Genomic DNA, 20705 nt, shown 5'->3' with positions numbered 1-20705 from the left:
GTGAGAGGTCCAGCAGAGCCTTAATAGACATTTTGATATTACTGTCACTCTCCAAAAAGAAAAGAATGCCCACTGGCCTATTCTAGCCAAAGCAAGTCCTAAGAGTGTGCTGACACAGATAAAGGCAGCTTGCAACCAACTAAGTGCTTCAGATTTACACTGATAGCCAAGATGAAGAGCCAAGGAATCAGACGTACAAAAAAGGGAATCTAATGTTTAAATACAACACACCAAAACTCTTCCAATACATATACATATATAGTTTTAATCTTCTGCTAGAACTTTATCCCTCAATAACTAAAAATTAGGGTTTAATTTTGTTTGAATAATAAAAATATCCAAAGCAAGGTGGGCTACAAACCCATGTGCTTGCTACCTGACATTTATTCCCCAAAATGATTTCCAAAAACTATGCGAAAGGAAGATTTTCACATCAAGTTAGTTGTATTTTCTGAGCACTCACAGAGCACTGATATTACTTGGGTTCTATTCTACATTACTATACACATGGATTGCATGAAGGCAGGAACAACTCCATTCACTTCTACACACATCTAGTGGAGAAGCCTCTGCTGAGTGTAAGCACTTACTAAACAGGTACTGAATCAAATGGGGTAAGATTATTACAACTGCAAATTGGGAAGGACAAGCAGTAAAACCATATAAGCTGTGAGGATGGGATGCAGTTCTGCTTTATGAAGTCAATGCCAAGCCCCTATGGACCTGGTCATTTCCACAAGAGAAGAAATGAGTGATCACCTTTGCTTGTGGGCTTCTTGCTGGCACACCTGGAGGTTGGTGAGAATTGTGCTACCACCAGGGCCCCAAGGATAAGGATGAGGAATGGATCCTAGCAGCAATATCCCTTTGCTTCTATAACATCTCAAATTTCTATAGATCTTGATGGTTATGAAGTGCTTTACATACACCATCACTTGATTCTCACAAGAAGCCCATGAGGAATATAGTTTTAAGTATCATTACTTCCATTTTGTAGCTAGGCAAATGAGATGTGGAAGTTAAACGTTCTGTCCCTGGTCACAGAGCTGGTAAGTAGGGAAGCTCAGACTCAACCCCACGTTTTCTGATACTCTTTTCATGACAACACACTGGCCCCTTTAGATGCAAGAAACAAGGAATTTATTGCCCTGTCTGTAGTGGCCTACATGACTCTAGGAAATCACTTGACTTTGCCAGGTAACTCCTGAAAATTAAATCATGTTGCTCATCAGCATTTTGTAATGGGAATTTTACTCCCTGGAAGGTTCTTACACTAATGAAATCAACCCCCCCCGGAACAACAATAGAGGCAGACATTTTTCTTGAATTGATGGCTTCTCAATGCTTCAGATTCCTGCAACTTCTGCAGTATGTGAAATATTTCCAAACATCAGCAATTTTATTCACACCAAATCAAGAAGTCAAGGAACATGTGAAAGTGTAGCAACGCTTAACTAAATCAAGATAAACTTTAAGCTTTCAGAAGGATGTGAAGATAATTAAAAGCATCAGAAGCAGTTGAAACTACTGCTAGCAGCAGCTCAGAAAATGAGACAATTGGACAAAGATTTCTACAGCAAAAGTAGTCAAATTCAGTGAGTTTTAGAGTTTTCTTCCCTCTCCCTTCTCCACTTCACATCTAAAAACGGGTACCGAGCTTAGGAGTCAGAAGGCCTGTTATCACTATCCAGAATATCTCACTTACTACCTGTGTGACACTGGACAATTCTCTTTTCTAAGGCTAGGATTTCTCATTTGTAAAATAAGGTTGAACCTGATTATCACTAAAGTCTCATTCGACTCTCATATGTGGTGATCCTGCCTTTTCTGTATTTCCTTGACACTGGGGCAAGTCATTAACCACTCTGACTTTTAGTTTCCTTATCTGTAAAGGAAGAAGATTGTGTTGAATGCTTTCTAAGGTCCCCAACTACTCTCAAATGCTGTCATTCCTAAAAAAGGCACTAAAATCAAAGGCTGTATATATTTCAATATCCTGAAAAATCTGATTATTGTGTTGTTTCTTCAACTGTCCATAGTTTCAAAATTTCTGGAAATTTTATAACTCTGGCCATTACCAATCCTGAGTTTGCTTAACTGGCTTGTTAAAATTGGAACCACATGGTAATTAGAAGAGTTTCAAAATCTAATGACTTGAGATACAACAGGGCACAGCTGCCTTATTATACCAACTAGTTAACACAGTATTTGTTTTCAACATTAATTTCACTTGCTAATCAAAAATACTGCTTTAAACTCAGCAAATGAGTGTATCCAATGGCAAAAACAAATGAGATATCTGCAAAAGGGCCATTTTGGTTCTTTTTCCATTAAATATTAACTTATGGGGAAAATGTACCCATCCACAACCCTTATGAGCCAATTCTCAATTTTACAGCCAGAAACCATGCTTTATGACAGAATTATAGACCAGAAGGAAGGGCTAGCGAGCGATGAATGCTAAGCAGGAATATACGTAACGATGAATTCAGGATGTTACCTTAATGCTGACTCATCTACATGAGCCAAAAATCTAGTTGACATTACTGTGGAAGGTGACTGAGACAGCAGGTGCACCTGCGAACCATACCAACTTGTGCCAACTGAACGTAAAGCAATGTGTATACTGAGGTCCACAGCCAGAAATGGACAACTTCTAATTGGATAATGAAAAACAAATAATCTACATGAAATTCACAGGCATCATGCCACCCTATCCATCCCAGGAGACCTGGCTTAATATACTAAACGCAATCCATTTCCACAGCTTAACTAGCCATGAATACTCATATTCTCCCTGAAGAGAAAGTGACTCCCTGGCCATGGGGAAGTGTGTAAATATTGGAGGTATTTCAGTCTACAGATGCAAGATGTTTAGCTTAACATATAGCTAACAGTATCAGTCACAGACTGCTCGTTGTGCAGTAGGTTGTATGTGGTCAGTACTGAAAACAAAATCATTACCAGCCAAGAAAGACTTTTCTTCCCTGGACTTCCTTTTGGACTAGCTGCCATTCTCCTAATTTAAATGTACATCCTCAAGATATACGCTATAACTTATAATTTATGACAAACGTTTGCAAAACAATCTAATTCTCTTACTAAATTAGGCCAATATGCTCTGCTGTTTCAGGACACAGCCCCACTCAGACATGTATTTTAAAAAAAACAAAACACCAAAAACCAACACAGGTTTCAGTAGGAAACATAGCTAAATCAGTTACCTTATGACTGATAAAGAAAAAGCTGTCTCTCTTTGAAGGAAGGTCTTTAGTAGCAAGGTGACATTATAGGGCAACATAATTTCAACCCTCCAATGGGATAATTCTACTCAATCAGGAACCAGGGGTTGTCTGCTCTCAGTAGGCATTCAACTGGGTATCACATACATGCTCTCTGAGTGAGAAAGCAACACCTTCTCACATACAACCCCCTGGAGAGGGATGGGGGAAAAGGAGGAGGGAGGACTTTACACCTGCAAACTCTTAACTATCAGCAATAAGGGTTGGGAAAAACATCACATTAAAGAAAAAGGAGGAGGGTGGGAGACTCCTAGAGAAGCCAGCAGCTTTCAAAGACAAGTCACTTTAGCCATTTTATTACTGTGTCAAATCAACAGTCTTTTGCATAGAAGTAGTTAAGTTACAAAGACAAGAAAAGCAAAATGTGTTTAAAAGGGTCACTGTCCAAAATCTCATTTCCCCAGGCGAAAAAACACTGTATAAGTGCAAAATGCTGTCATATTAATTAAGCCATCTCCAATTCAATGCACATCTGTCCCCATACAGCTGGATAATAAAATTAGCCACTAAAAATATCAGTGGTGTCTCCAGTGGGGTTAACATAAGCTGCTCTCAATCCTAAGAGCTTTCCTATGGGAAATGACCTGGGCCTGTACATAGGTGGTGCAGAGGGCTTTTCAAGTTGTCAAAACAAGCTTATATCTAACATAGAAGTAAGTGCTTCTGTAAGATATTACTATTTACAACACTTCCAATTCAAAAAGAAATAGGAAGAATAGTTGGCCTCACAAAGAAGTCATGCCAAGCTAAGAACCTAATACTAGGCCAAGAGAGAAATAAGTGGGGAAGCTGCTGTTCAGGGTCAGGAGGTCAGAAGAACCACGCTCACTCAGGGCTTTTGAGAAATCTCATCTGGTTTTTTCTTCTTTCTGCCACTGAAAGTGAGCTAACTGACAGTCAAGATGCCCTGGCTGGGTGGCGGGAGAAGTGCTGTCAAAGGCTGCCATTTGCTCCCAGGCACTGCCATCTGCAACAGCACAGAGTTGTGTCTCCGGTAAATAAACACATCTGCCTTTGCCAGTGTCCTCCCTACTGTGCTGCCCATCTGGAGCAGGTGAGCTGGAAGGCAAGCCTGGGCACGGGGGAGATGGGGGTGAGCACGGAGGATCAGGCCTCGAGGGAGATGGCGCGGAGAGGAAGAAGGCAGTGCTGCGTCATGTCACATCCTGCTAACTGTGTTTGCCAAAAAGCATGTTCAATTACTCTCGTTAGTGATGTTTTTAATCGCACGTAACAAACGGCTGCTGGTGGCGAGGGGACAGGACATGTAAAGTCAAGGTTTCTTTCACCTGTGCCATCTGTTCACAAGGTCACAAGACTTCACCGACACCAACAAACAATCTCTTGGGCAACCAACAGACGAGTCTTTTGTGTGAGCCACAGAAGGCATGAGGATGGCATAACTGCTCCAGTGGCCAATAAGGAAACTTAATCGTACAGCAGCCAGGGCAATAGTCATATGATTTTTTGGGGGCTAGAGATCACGAGTCACATAACACTGACCAGGGCAAATCTCATCCTGAAACAGACACAATCTATGGCCATTTCTTGAAATATCTAATACCCACAGGTCTCGTAACTATTCTTTCAACTTTCAAGGAATTACAGGACTGTTTGCTGCCTTGCCATAAGATTTGTAAAAGAGGATGAGATTTTCCTAGTTTTTCCTCATTGCCATCATTTACGCTTGACATAGCACAGACAGCATGGCCCTATGACAAAGTGAAATACCTCCGGCAATCAGGAAGCTTCTAAAAAGGCACTAGGGCATGCTCGATATTACTTGTAACAGGGAATACCTCAGTCATCCTATCTGTGAAAGGGAAATAGCTTCTTTAAAAGTACCTTGGGGGCATTCAGATGAGCTATTCTAAATGCATCGTATTATCAATTTCAAATAAGAAATGAAAATTTACTATCATCATAAAAAGTAATGGAAAATTGAAACAAGCTTCTGAGCTTTTTTTTTCTTACTTTCTGTATATTATCAAGTATGCCTACAAGAATCATTAAGAAGTTGCTCTAAAAAAAATCAATCTTGTTAAAGTGCTGAGCAGCAGGTGTTTGATGATGGAGTGATTTAGCATCAACAGTGGAATCAGGGAGAGGCAGAAGCAAAGCATCTCCAGAGGGGGAAGGACCTCGGAGGTCATCTAATCCAGCCCATCCCTGGATAATAATCTTCTCTAAGAGACCTGAGAAGTGGCTAACAAACTTTTGTGTGAAAATCTCTAGTGGAAGGGAAGCCACCACACCTCCGGAGGCAGTGCATTCAGCCCGGCCTATTCCACAGCTGGATACTTCTAATTGTTAGGAACTTTCTCTAACCGTAGAGCCTAAATCTGCCTTTCTGCAGCCCCTACACATTGCTCTGATGGCCAAGCCTAATCTCTCTCCACAGGACAGCCTTTCAAATACTTACATATACTGTCCCACATAGTTCAATGTCTCCTTCCAGCCTAAGTCAAATCCAAGCCTAAAGGCTTTGAAAATAAGCCTTTGAAACTTCTTGCCCTTTCCCACTTTGAGGGAACTTGCTACCTCAGAAGCAAACTAAAGTGCATATATATATGTTTAATAATAATTACACAAATTTAACATTATGAAACCATTCCATATCATGTAAATAACACAATTACATTTGTAAGTTTATTAAACAAAGGAAAGATTGCTTGCATTTCATGTTCTTAGTCCAAACCCAAAGGTCTCATTTCTGGTTTCCTGGCTCTTTTCTTTTTTGTTTTTCCATTCATGTGCCATCTTTCCTCTTTCTCTAGATCAAGCATCCCTCCAATTCTTGCAAAGTCACACCTCCACATTCCCGAGTCCCCTCTTTTTCACAAAAGTCTTGTAATGTAAGCACACACTGGTATTGGAGTAGCATTTACCAGTCTGCCTCAGTCCAAATTCAACCACAGGGCCTCCAGAGGTGAGAATCTCTTTTTTATTTTCAATAAAATTATTTAAAAATTGACTCAAAATATCAAATCCCTCATGCCAGTAACAATAGAATCAACTTAGCTATAATGACTGGTCATTACAAAATGCATTTCTTATCCTAGAGATTGGGTACCTGTAAAACTCCTGACTGACAGTTGCCAAATGAAAATTTATCCCTTATAATAAACACCACTGGTTCTTCTCTCCCTCCCCCACCCCTTTACTAAAGCTCCATGTCAATGTCTACAAAGGAGAGTCTTTTGCTAAGTACATCAAACATCTTAACAGCTAGAAGATTAAATGGATCCAATGCATTTGCATGAGCATAGCCAGTCTTATCTCGATTTTAAAAGGAGCTTAATTCACTTATTAATACTAGGGTATTTACAACAAAATGTTTATTGTGCCTAAAGGCGGAATTTGGAATTTGCCTGATAAGTCAGTGAGATATTTTACAAAGCAAGTCACATCTTACATTTTGCTAAATATCACAAAGAACTTCTGGATGGCTAGGATTTGGACACATTTTCCAATTATGAAAGTCAAAGAGGAAATGTTATTGGGCTTTCATTTAAGTCAAATATTTCCTTTGAATTTTCCTATTCTCCCATGACTGAATTTTAGTTTCCATTCACGTCTAGTACTCACCTGGTATTCAAACCAACACTTCGAGAAAGAGAAGCTCCATTTCTCAAGAGGATCCCAGAAAGAAGTGTTATGAGGAACAAAAATAAGTGACCCTGAAGAGCTGCAATATCATCTTCTTAGACTTGACTACAAAGCACCTGCCCAATTTGTTTTTATAACTGCAACAGGTAATTTAAGCAGCTGCATAACATGAGCTCACATGGCAGGTTAAAACTGAAATTACGCCAAACCAAATCACACAATCTGTTCTAGACATAAGAAAATACACCACTATCAAGATTTCTGAGGTACAGGTAAAGATGGCTTTTATAAGCTAAAAGAAAAAAAAGATCTAAAAAGGGCAAAAGATATGACTAAGAGCACCCTCCCCTCACCCCCCCAGAAGTTATGGCTCCACACTTATGGTTGAAGCCCGTGCAGACGTGTCTGGTTTGTTTCATACTTGCCATAGGACACTGGGCAAGTTCTATTGCTATTTTATTGTCTCCTTATCAGTTAAACAGTCAGGCACCAATGGCCTCAAAAGGGATGCTGCCTTGATTAAATTAAGGAAAATGCTTTTTAGCGAAAGCCATATGAATGGGAAACATTACAATCTCTTTTCTTAGCACTTCTTTGTGACTAACAAGTTTTCTTGACTTTATATAGATTAAAAAACAAGCACTGGGTGGTGAGGTCATATGGTAAAGACTCAGATACATGGTCCCTTAAGAGAGGGAAATTATACATTATAGCAATCACATATGTTTCCCTGGCAACATTCTATTAGGTGGTCACACGCAATCTTCATGCATTCAAAAGGTAACAGTGTATTTTGAAAAGCAGAAGAGACAAACTAAACCAATGACATGGCCAGAACCCAATGGAGGAAGGCCAGTTCCAGATGTTGACAGTCATAGAAAAATTCAGATTAGATTAAGAATTTCAACATCAGTGACAGGGATAGCTACTTGCTTATAAGTCTGGCAGGAATAAAAACTTGGATAATTTATAGGGCTTAGAGACAGCTTACCTGTAACTGTAGAGACTTTAATTATATGTTAGAAACTAGTTAATTAGTGTGAAGTTAAAAAAATAAAGCAAAAAAAAAAAAAACACACACACACACAAAAAAAACCCAATCAAGTTATAGTGTGTTCTACCTAAAGCTGCAGGTGAATTGTGTGGGGTGCTTTCCAGATTTCACCTGAGAAATTGTAGAATACAGAACAAATCTAAAAAAAGACCAAATCTGTGCCAAGGGGAAGAGCTGCATCAAGGTGAAGTAATACAAACAGACTATTTATGTTTAGAACGAGACTTGCAAAGAGTAAAGAAAGAAACATGCTCCTTTCCCCTAATATTCAGCCTTGCCTGTCTGTACTCCTTACCCGACTTCGGAGGTAGTCAGCCAGATTTCGACGTGTGAAGTTAGCTGCTGCTGTGGGAGACAATTCATACCCTGGTGCAAGAGACAAAAAGTCAGACTTGCATTGAAGTTAAATGGTTAAGTACAGTCAAATTTCACACCCTTCAATGTCTAATACTCAAAATACAGAACCACACTATTAAAAAGTTATGAACGGATCCCAATGGTCATTTTTTTCTAACTTTCCAGGCAGGAATCTTCTCTCTGTCATCCCTGACAGATGATCATTCACCCTAAAACCCCACTGTGATGAGGAACCAATCTCATAAAGTAGTCATTAGTGGACAATTCTAACTATTAGAAATGCAATTCTTATACCTGACCACAATCTGCCTCCCTGAAACCTTGTCTTCCTATCTTTCTCACTTTATCCTACAGAACTACACAAAGTCTAATCTTTTCTCCGTATAGCAGCCCTACAAAGATGTAGAGGTAACTTTTCCTGCAACCCTGTCATACCTCAAATACTTTCTTCATCACATTCTTTTAGCCATTCCAGACACATAAATGAAATGGTTTTATGTATTAAAACAGTGGCAAATCATATTCAATTCAACCACTAGATATAAAAGAAGGTAGGACTGTGTTAGCTTATAATCTATTAAGACACAGAACAAAACACAATATTTCTGCTAAGGTCTTAACAGTATGCAGTATACCGTGGGACTAGCACTTTCCTTTTCTGGATACTTTTCTATTAAACAGTCTATGACTGCATCAACTTTTTGGACAGTCATACCAGTTATAGTGAACTGTCAATCAACTAACACCCCTAATCCTTTTTTTACATAAACTGTTCATCTAAGTCTCTCCCATTTTTTAACTTGTACAATTGATTTTTTTAAATTGAAATGAAAGACTTTACATATATTCCTGTTAAATACATCTCATTAGTTTATCAGGGGTAAGGAACCTGCTTTGACCTTCTAGGTCCTTGGGTGGGGCCTTCTGACTGCATCCATGTTTTACAGAAGAAATCCTTTTACTAAGGGGATTTGTTATGTGAAGTTTGGATTTAGTCAAAGGGCCACATTGTAGGTCCATCATTCCAGCCTGTTGAAATTTTTGGATTCTTCCTTTGTCATTCAATTTATTAGTTATCACTTCTGTATTCATGTTATCCCTAAGTTTGATAAGCAAGCCTGTCTTTTTCCAAATTGCTGATAAAAACAGTGAACAAGAAGGGTTAAGGACAGAGTACCATGATATTCAAATACAGACCTCCTTCTAGGTTTACAACGAGCAATCTAATAATCTAACACCTTCTTGGTATGTTATTTAACTAGCTACAATCTATTTAACTGTACTGTCATCCAGTCCACATTTTTCTATCCTTGCTACAAAGAAATTCAGACCAGAAAAACATGAAAGAAACATGCTGTCTTTTGTTTATCAAGAGGAGGTTACTGATCCACCCTGGGTGGAGTCTGAGTTGTTTTTCTAGGGGTAAGGGTGGAGATGGGCTCTCTTGCCCCTTCCCCTTGTGAAGGTGAGAAGAATAGTAAAGTCTGCGGCCACAGTAAGAATAATATAAATTGATCTGTAACAGCATCAAATCCACGAACTTGTTTACAGTCACCAGTGTGATAACTTTCTATACTGTACAGTTTCATTCACTCAAGAAATAAGACACAAACATATAAGTATAAGATGAAAACAAGGTTTCAAGAAGCAACTTGAAAAGTATAAAAAAATCAATCAAGGGAAGAAATGGGATATTGGGACATCTTTAAAAATGAATTACTTTTAGAAAAAAATAAGATTTTAAACAAAAAACATTTAGTTTGGAGAATGTTAAACTATATGTGAAGAATTTTTTTTTTTGCAGGGGAAGGCAGGGCAATTGGGGTTAAGTAATTTGCCCAAGGTCACACAGCTAGTAAGTATGTCAAGTCTCAGAGACTGGATTTGAACTCAGGTCCTCCTGACTCCAGGGCCGGTGCCCTACTCACTGTGCCACCTAGCTGCCCCTGTGAAGAAATTTTTAAAAATGATTTTCTAACAATTTAAAAATAGAGCCTATTAGACTAAAAGTGTCCAATAATTAGGACAGGAAAGAAAAATATTGTTGCAGATACTATTCACTTACACAAAAAGAAAATTATTCTTTTCTCCAATTCAACAAACATTTATTGAATGCCTAGTCAGTGCCAAGCACTGTGATAAGCAAAAAAGAGAGATCATTTTTCAATTCATCTAAGCATATGAGATTCATGTATATTAACCAAGCCTGTTGCTCAGAAAGTTATATTAATGCATCTTACTGAATACTTTTATAAAGAATGAACAGATGCATTCATATGTAAATTAAATTCCTTTCTAGTTCACACCCTGACAATTACACCTGTGAATCATTCAAGGTCTAGAAATTTTTCCTACTGCAATGCCCCTACAAAGTACCTTGTGACTGAAAGCTGGCCTTTCCCATCAGAAAAGGTCCCTGGCCTTAAAAACATCATTGCCTCTTAGTCCTTGTCCTTCTAAACCCCTCATTTTTCTATCAATCTCATACTTCTATCATAATTCTCTTGACTACAAATTTTGTTACACTGCAGACTCTGGAATTTCTTTTTTATATAATGAGGTTAGCTAGCTTCACAAAAGAGTATTATGGATTACCAAACATATCAAGTCAAGGAGGCTGTCAGATCCTGGCCTCATATTGTCTTGCTGGGTCTAATCTCATCATCAATTTTAGGCCTGAATGGGGTTTCGTCTCATCACTGCTCACTTATAGCCAATGAGGCCTGGTTTCTTAAAGTCTGATATACAGAGACAGACTAGCTGTGTTAAGGGGAAATACTTCTTGACATCCATTGTTCTTATTAAAATCAGAAACATAACACTGAATATCAACATAAACAGTTAAATAAAGTAATTTTAACCCCAGTATTACATTTTTAAGTCACTCAAGTCCCTATCAGCAGTTGATTTTTTAAATCAGTTTTTATTTCAATTCAAGCATTTTAGTATTAAGCAGCAGCAATAAGATAATATAAAGTTATGCAATCAAGTAATCTTATAAATAGTAGGTGCTAAATAAACATTTGCTGATGAGAAATTCAAGTGAATATGCCAGGCCTTCACTTTTAACCTCTCCCAAAGACTCAACTTCCTCACTCTAGGAATAGGGAAAGCCAGGGCACAGAAGTCCTGCTCTGGGGACTGCCTACCATTGCGCATCTTGTAGAGCTGTACGTTTTTCTGAATGTATTCAGCAAACTGCACAGTGTCTCCAGCCTCTCCAACACACAGAAGTAAGATCTTCTCACTCATCTTAAACATCTTGTCATGATCTGTTCAGAAAATAAAACACATTTGCCATCACAAATCATATTCAAGCCCAGTAAATGCAAACCCTAAGCAAAAATAGATTTTAAAAAATAGATAATATTCTACAATGTTAGGCAGCATTCTCATACCTCATGGCATGCCATCAGGAATAAGCACATTTCATGAATGTCATTTGCCACTGGAAATAAAGCAATAAATATAATCAAAAAATACTTATATAATCAGAACTCAAACACTGAAGGGAAGTGCGGGAATTATGACAAAAGTGTGAAAACAGTCCTTCAGCTCCTGATATCCAAGGCCTTGAGGATTTCTTCAAGAGACTAAATCAAGTTTTCATTTTGAGGAGATATTGTAGGGACAGGATCTGAAGGTGCAGAGAGAAGAGTGATACTACAACTAAATTAAGAAGACAGCAAAAGAAAATGACCTTTGAAAAGGTAAAAGAGTAACTACTAATGGAAATTTGTGCGGAAATCAACTGAAAATACATATCACTATAAAAACTGTTAACTAATATCACCCCCAAAGCATAAACAAAAGAGAAACTTAACAAATTATATAAAAATACTTTCCAAAAAATTTAAAATAATTGAATCTTATCTGGTTATTCCAGATTCTTGTTCAGATTAGACAGAAATCAACATTCAGGCAGCCATGAGTGCCTAAGGAACATAGCTTCTCATATTCAAGCTGGAGCTTCAGTAAAAAGTAATCTCCCTATCTGACTCTCACTTTCACTTTTAATTTTTCAAATACTGCTGAATAATCTTCCCTGGAAGACATGTTTCATGTTTGAAAGCTTCTGAAATGTTCCAATCCTTTAATAGGATTTGGAGAGCATAATGCTGCTGTTAAAAAGTGTTTAAAATATTTGAGTGTTGAAACTGCCATTAATATGGTTGGGTAGGGCTAGAGGGAAACACACAAAATATAAATGTAAAATTACTAATATGTGGCCTCAAGGTCATATCCGTATGGACTGGAAATATATAAAACCTAAACTGTATTTGTTACATAGGTTGAAGAAGCCTGTCAGTGTGCAAACAAATTTTAACATTTTTTGTTAACATTTAAAAGAAAGGCTAGAGTTGCAAGAATGCTATTTTTCATTGTGAAATCAACTTAAACAAATAAAAAGTTATTTGTCAGGTACCTACAGTATGCCCAGAATTATATGAGGAACCATAAGAGGAACAGAAATATAAGGACTTGTCATGACTTATACACCTCATAGAACTGCCACAGTGCAATAGGCTCTGCTGCAATTAGCTGTGTGACCTTGGGCAAATAATTTCACTGGAGCTTCATCTTGAAATATAAAATGGAGCTAGTAAAGGAGGGAGAGGGGAGAAGAGGAAAGGAAGAAGGAAGATGTGCGATTTCATTGGTATAGAGAATTACCAATGAGACAATTGCCTTTCCCCATGCAGATCATCAGGAACTGCTCTGAAACTATACTAGTCTTAGAGAGTTGCCTGAGACACTAAGGGATGGAGATGTGCCCTGGATCACACAGCGAGGTCATGTCAGAGGCTGAATCTAGCCATGCCTTCCTGAATCTGAGGCCAGCTCTTCATTCACTATACATGACCTCTCAAAGAATCACAGAATCAAAGTTTTACAGATGGAAAGGATCTTCCAGGTAGCTGAGTCCCACCCCCTCATTTTACAGATGAAAAAAACAAGGTCCACGGAAGTCAAGTGACTTTCCTAACCTCAAAGGATTGTTCAAGATCAAATAAGAACATATGTAAACGTTACAAAGTGCTATAATAAATCTAAAGTATTTACATTATTACAACGAAGTGTGGAGTACATACGGTCTCTCAGTAATGTAGGAATTCACAGAATGAAAGAAAATCAACTAGAGCTGCAATAATCAGGGCAATTTGCAAGTACCTCCATTCACTAGTAGAAAGATCAAAGAGATACAGTATCATAGTATACATAACATGCTAAGGTAATAAAAGCATGATATAGGACCTTGAACAAGCAACTGGATCTCTTTCACTTTAGGAAATTGGCCATCTTTTGGAAATTTTATCTACCTTATGTTGAAAACATGCTGGCAATACAGAAGGTGACAATGACATCCAATGGAACAGCTTGACTGAACCAAGATGGCAAGTCAAAGCAAACCCAAGTTCCATTTTTCAGCACTTTAGCTTACTTGACAAAATAGCAATTATAAAAGATTCTAGGTGAGAAAATATAAGCTCAATCAAGCTCACATTCCAACAAATTTAGTCCTGGAAAAACAGTAGGGGAAAAATGGAGGAAGGATGTGATTTTATTCCTACATATCCTTTAAGATCCAGCTTGAAATCCTCTCCTCCAACAAACTTTCATGGTCCACAAATAATCTCTCCCTCTGCTGAGCTTCTGTGACACTTTTTATTTGTATACTGTGATAACCAGGTATTGTTTAAATTTCTCTAGGTCGATGTTTCCTTTTCTTAACTACACTGTAAATTCCTTCTGGGCTGGAATTTTATTTCCTACAAGATCCAGCATAGCTGGTACTAAATCAGTATCATTATTGTGACAGAACTAGAAGGGGATAAGTTATGTCTTACATTAACATAGCATATTTTACTTTTTCCAATGTGCTTTCCCTCAAGTACATATTCCACCAGTCCAGTGAAATGACTGAAGCCTGCTTCATTAAAGGAAGTGATTAATTTGCTAACTTACGACACCTTTTTCTGTGAAGGTTTTTGTAACCACTCCTCTCCCCACACACGTCCTCCTCCAATTCCTTAATGTCATTTTAACAAAAAAGGAATGAATTACAGAACCAAGGGATATTAGGAATCTTCTAATCCAAACCCTCCCCCACTACAGGAATTCCATTTCCAACAACCCTGAGAGTTACTCAGCCTCTGCTTGAACACTTCCCATGATGGAAAAGTCATTACTTCATGAGGCAGCCTGTTCTATTTTGGGAAAACCTGTAAGTATTAAAAATGCTTCATTTTATTGAGCCCCCACATCAAGCTTCCCATAACTTCCAACCATTAGTCTACTTCTGCTCACTGGAGTCACACCTCCTCCGCCCCCTCCCCCGATGAATCCATTTTTTACATACATAAGGTTTTAGATTTTTAAAGATATATCATATCATTCCCAAGCTTTACTTTTTCCAGCTCCTTTCATTCCCAGTTCCTCTAGCAGTTCCTCAGATTATCTAGCTTTCATATCCCTCACCATCCTGGCCTGTTTCCTTTGGATGCACTCCAGTTTGTCGGCATACCTCTAAAATGTAAAGCCCAGATTGGAACTCAAGGGGGGAGGGAGAGAGAAGCAGGTGAACCACTGTGGGCTTCCTTCCTTTTTGTCTTTACTTGGGTGAAAGGATATTGGAAAAAGTAAAATGCACCATATTAATGTAGGGTATTATTACTTACTGTTCCCATTTTGTTATCACAATTATGATACTGAGTACCAGCTATGTGCAAAGTATTGTTGCATACTGTGCCTATGCATCTCTCCTGGAGCTTTGTGTCCAGTCTGAGAACGGAATTTCCCTCAAAAAGGGAACATCATTCTAAGGTCAAAAATAGACAGGTATTTCAGGCAGTGTATTTAACACTGATGGAAGGGGTTGGATTAGATGGCCTGAGACCCCTTCTAGCTCTAAATCTATGATCCTAATTAAATCTTGCTTCACCCTCAAATCATGTGTTTGACAAAGGACTTAATTTCTAAAGTATAAAGATTCAAGAAACTGATATCTCTTGGGGGGAAAAAGTATGCTCTCTAAGAGAAAAGTTCCTCAAATGAGGAAGCACTTTCTTTTTTTATTTTCATCCATTTTAGAGACAGCTTGAGAAAATGTCCATTAATACATCACTTTCAAGGTCCTATTCCATTAAACAGTAACATGTTCTGAATTAATGGCTCTACAGATCTTATTCCAAATCTCCATGTGATGAAACAAGGCACAGCAGACCTTTAGAGTTTCAAGAAACTGACGATTCATTCCTTTATTCTTCACAAGAGAGCTGGATCTGGAGTCAGAAGAACTGCATTCAAACAAATCCCAGACTTCTCAGTTACTAGCAGCCTTCCCTCGAGCAGGTCCCTTCACTTCCTTGAGTCTTAGTTTCTTTACCTGTTAAGCAGGGACTAAAGTGACCCCTAAGATTCCTTCTAGCTCTAAATCTATGCTCCTATGGTTTTTGTTCAGCACCCCAGTCATTTAAAAGAAGTACTACCAAGTCATCCTTCAAATGACAATGTATCTATGACTATTAGTCATTTAAACAAAACTTGGTGTGGAAATAGCCTACTTACTTCCTTACCCTCATTGTTTAAAGGCCACAGTGAAATAAATACCATGAAAATCTTGCCATTACTTCCTTTAAAAAGGTTATTACAATTTAAGTTACAAGGCAATTCCCACTACTATACCCACCCCAGGTGAACTCAAAAACAAATAAGCAGACCAAACCTATCAAGAGAGATTGTTGTTGTGGACAGAAAGAGTGAGGCTTGGCCCCAAGAAGTCCGGAGTTCAAATCCTACCTCTCATATAGTGTCTGGGTGATTCTTGGCAAGTTACTTAACCTCTTGGGGCTGTAGGCATGTAGTGAAAAAAGGTGTCCACCTGTACTGGAAGAGGGAGTTCGCTCACCCAGTAGTTCCCTATACCACTGATATCACAGGTCCAGCCCCAATCCCTATTTTTAGCTGTCAGTAAAACTGAGATAAAGTAGTGATGGAGGGGTGGGGGAGAGACAAAGTGTTGCCCTTTTTTGCATCCCCATAGCTTGGCACAGTGCCTGACACGTAGTAAGTAATATATGTAAACTATTATTTCAGTAATTAATATACGTAATAATAGTAATTAATAAATGCTAGCTGACTGACTGGAAAGAATTTTAGGCCGGATGTCAGGAAATCTGAGTTCCAAAACTTGCTATTTCACACAAGATCATTGTGATTTTGGTTGTCATTTCCCTTCTCGGATCCTGATTCTTCAAGCATAAAATAGGGATGATAATAATAATTGCAGTATTACACAGGACTCTGAAGAAAAAGCCTCAGAAACGACTTTTTATTATTAATAATAGTAAGATTACTGGAGTCGGCCCCTCCCCAACACCCAAGATTCGGTCACAGAGAGCTTCGTCTTGCAACTCAACTGTGACTCGAGGGAGTTCAAAGCCCTCATTTTACAGAAAAGGAAACCTGGAGGAAAAAGGACCTGTGGTGCAGGGTCACACAGAAAGTCGCAGAGCTAGGACTAGAATCCAGGTCTTCTGATTTCAAACTCTGAGGGGGTTTCCACAGCGCCCACGCGACATGCCCCAGTCAGGGCACAAGGGAAACTTTGGGATGAGGCCGGAGGTGGCCGGAGAGAAGGCCTAGCTCCCTCCCTCCGAAAGCCCCATTAACAGCATCCATCCACCGGCTGAGGCGCCGGAGGCGTAGAGGGCGGCAGGGTCCGCGTCCCCAGCCAGGAGCATCGCCTGGGCCCCTTTTCCCTCCCGCCTCGTCCCCTCCGGCCGGGTTGGGCGCGGCCTCACTCACCGTCCTTCATCTGGACGATGTTGCTGGCGGCCACGCGGTCCGAGGCCACCAAGATGTAGTCGGGCCCCTGGATCCCGATAAGGTACTCCATGGCGGGTGGCGGGACAGGGCTGGACGCAGCTCGGGCCGGGCCTGCCTGCGGTTCCTTCCGACCGCCGGCTCACCGGTGAGACAGCACCGCGCAGGCTAAAGGGGAGGAGGCACTGTCGCCGTCGCCGTCGCGCTCGGATGACGTCACGAGACCTCGCGAGAAGTGGCAGCAACCAGCGCTGGCTTGGCCTCCGGGAAAAGAGGATCATGCGACAGCTCCCGCCCCCCGGAAAGAAACAGGGGAAGGAAAGGGGCGGGGCTTAAATCGTTCCGGTCCCGCCCCTTTTCGGCGCCCTCTCTGTCCTGACCTGGGCTTGTCTAGCTCAGTGTGCTAGTGTGTGGTAAGATCCCGCAGCCTTTATTACGTGCCTACTGTGTGCAAAACACTGAGAGATTAGAAACACAAATTGAGACACAGTCCTACCTTCCTCCTCCTTCCTCCTTCTTCTTTCTCTTTTCTTTTTCCCATTTTCCCCTTCTCCCCCTACAACTGACCCTTTCCCCAAATTCCCTTCCTCCTTGGTAGCCCCATTGTCTCCCTCCTTCCTCCTTTTTCTCTCCCCCAGCTGCATCTCTCCATTCTCTTTTCTAGCTTCATAGCTCTCCCGCCTTCCTTCATGCCTCTCCCTTCCCTCTCAGCCCTACGTGTCTCCCTTCTTCCCCCTTCCCCTCTGCCCCAAGTTCCTCCTTCCCCCTTCTCCCTCTAATCCGCACGCACTCCCCCCTTCCCCTCTGCCCCAAGTTCCCCCTCCCCACCCTTCCCCGTCAGCCTCACATGCCTCCCTTCTTCTCTCTCGGTTCCACAGGTCTCCCTCCTTCCCTCATTCCCCTCTGCCTGTTCCTCCTTTCCTCACTTTTCTGTCAATACCACATCCCTCTCTCCCTCCCTTTTCCTCCGCCTCAAATTCTTCCTTCCCTCCCAGCCCCATATCCCTCTTCTATTCTTCCCTTCCTAGCCTTACATGTCTTTCCTTTTTCAATCTCATATCAGCCTCTATACTCTCCTTCCTTCCACTCTCTCTTCAACCCCACATCCTCCCTTCTCCTTCCTTTCACCCCTCATATCTGTCAGCTTCTACTTTTCATCTTCTCTCTTCATGTTTTCCCTCCATCTCTTTCATTTCCCCACCTTTCCTTATGATTCTATGACTCTCAGGCTCAGCCAGATCTGTTTAGTCACTTTGCTCATCCATTATCGAAAAATATTCAGTCCATTCAGGGGCAGCTCATCACCCTGGGAGAGGTGGCCCTCCAGGTTTTTCATCTTGGTTTCTGTAGTTATTGGAGTCTCTTGAAAAGCTGTGTACCTTACTGTTTATCCAGCAGACACAGGGAAAGGCTGAAAACTTTCAATTAGCTAGTTTCCTTCATGCACAGCTGCAGTCTCCTTCCTGTTCTCAGAGAAATGGAATTTTATCTCCAAACAACTATGAAAATAATGTTCCTCTGCAGGAATTTGGCCCCCTTTCCTTTCTAAATTGTCCATTCCTGTTCTCTTTCTTTAGAAGAAAGAAGGAGTGCATAACCTGTCCATGGCTGGAAACTGGAGAAATCATTGGAGCCCTTCTCCTTTAAGAGAGCTTCAATCAAGATCCTGTTCTGAACCATCGCTGGATAATGGTGGTAGGAGCATTCCACCCTTGACTGATTATGTTTATGTCCGTTTGCCAGTACCTTCCCTATAGATCAGATTTGACAATACTTTGTAATCTCAAAGTGTTATATGAATGTCAGTTACTACTGTTATGATCATTGTGTTTAACCTACAACCTTTCTACCAAAGGTAGAATTCATCCTCTGAAAGTGTGTCCTCTCAAACAGAGGATAAGTACAATCAGCAAACATTAATTCAGTGTTTACTATATGCAGAGTGCTATACTGGGGTGGTAGAGTGGTGAAAGATGTACAGTTTAGATAAGACCCAATACTTGCCACTTACAGTCCAATAAGGCACAGAAAAAATTTTTAATTAATTAATTAATTTTTAGTTTTCGACATTCACTTTTACGTGATTTTGAGTTCTAAATTTCCCCCTCCCTTCTCCCCCACCTCCTCGAGATGTGTGCAATCTGATATAGACTATACATGTACACTCGTATTAAACATATTTCTACATAAGTCTTATGAAAGAAGAATCAGAACAAAAGGGAAAAAACACGAGAAAGAAAAAAAAAAAACAAAAAGAAATAAAAGATAAAATAGTACGTTTTGATCTGCATTTAGACTCCATAGTTCTTTCTCTGGATGTGGATAGCATTTTCCATCATGAGTCTTCTGGAATTGTCTTAGATCGTTGCATTGCTGAGAAGAGCTAAGTCTATCAATGTTGATCATCGAACAATGTTGCTGTTACTGTGTACAGTTTTCTCCTGGTTCTGCTCACTTCACTCAGCATCAGTTCGTGTAAGTCTTTTCCGGTTTTTCTGAAGTCTACCTGCTCATCATTTCTTATGGAACAATAGTATTCCATTACATTCATATAGCACAACTTGTTCAGCCATTCCCCAACTGATGGACATCCCCTCAGTTTCCAATTCTTGGCTACCACAAAAAGAGCTGCTATAAATATTTTTGTACATGTAGGTCCTTTTCTATATCTCTTATCTCCTATCTCTTTGGGATACAGACCTAGTCGTGGTATTGCTGGATCCAAGGATATATGCAATTTTAGAGCCCTTTGGGCATAGTTCCAAATTGCTCTCCAGAGTGGTTGGATCAGTTTACAACTCCACCAACAATGCATTAGTGTTCCAATTTTCCCACATCATCTCCAATATTTATTATTTTCCTGTTTTGTCATGCTAGACAATCTGATAGGTATGATGTACTTTAGAGTTGTTTTAATTTGCATTTCTCTAATCAATAGTGATTTGGAGCATTTTTTCATATGGCTATAGATAGTTTTAATTTCTTCACCTGAAAATTGTCTGTTCATATCCTTTGACCATTTATCAATTGGGGAATGACTTATATTCTTATAAATTTGACTCAGTTCTCTATATATTTTAGAATGAGGCCTTTATTAGAGACACTGGCTATATATATAAAAATTGTGTCCCAGCTCTCGCTTTCATTCTAATCTTGGTTTACATTGGCTTTGTGCAAAACCTATTAAATTTGATGTAATCAAAATTATCCATTTTGCATTTCATAATGTTCTCTGCCTCTTGTGTGGTCATAAATTCTTCTGTTCTCCATAGATCCAACAGGTAAACTATTTCTTGCTCTCCTAATTTGCTTATGGTATTGCCATTTATGTCTAAATTATGTACCCATTTTGACAGAAAATTCTAAAGGCACAATGTCATATGATGAGTATGTCAGAGAGTTACAAAACAGAATGCTATGATAAGTCTAAAGGAGAAAGACTTTAGCAAGTGGAGGAATCATGGGAGGCTTCCTGGAAGTGGCATTTAAGTTGGCTTTAAAAGATATTTAGGAGTTCAACAGGCAAAGAGGGGAAGGAGGGCCATTCTAGGTAGAGG

The 20705-nt window shown here is 39.7% G+C and overlaps 1 protein-coding gene across 1 annotated transcript in view; it reads right to left on the bottom strand.

The window, feature by feature from the left end:
* Positions 1–17356, bottom strand: part of PSMB2 (proteasome 20S subunit beta 2) — a 34863-nt gene extending 17507 nt beyond the window's left edge. The window contains exons 1-3 of the mRNA XM_036742754.1: positions 17131–17356; positions 11472–11594; positions 8261–8331 (exon numbers count right to left, since the gene is read on the bottom strand). Coding sequence (XP_036598649.1) covers positions 8261–8331; positions 11472–11594; positions 17131–17221 — 285 coding nt within the window. The 5' untranslated portion in view covers positions 17222–17356. The remainder of the gene's footprint in view (positions 1–8260; positions 8332–11471; positions 11595–17130) is intronic.
* Between the last annotated feature and the right edge of the window lie 3349 nt (positions 17357–20705).

This window comes from Trichosurus vulpecula, chromosome 2 (genome assembly GCF_011100635.1).
Source record: "Trichosurus vulpecula isolate mTriVul1 chromosome 2, mTriVul1.pri, whole genome shotgun sequence".
Lineage (NCBI taxonomy): Eukaryota > Metazoa > Chordata > Mammalia > Diprotodontia > Phalangeridae > Trichosurus > Trichosurus vulpecula.
This window is presented reverse-complemented; position numbering and strand designations above follow the sequence as displayed.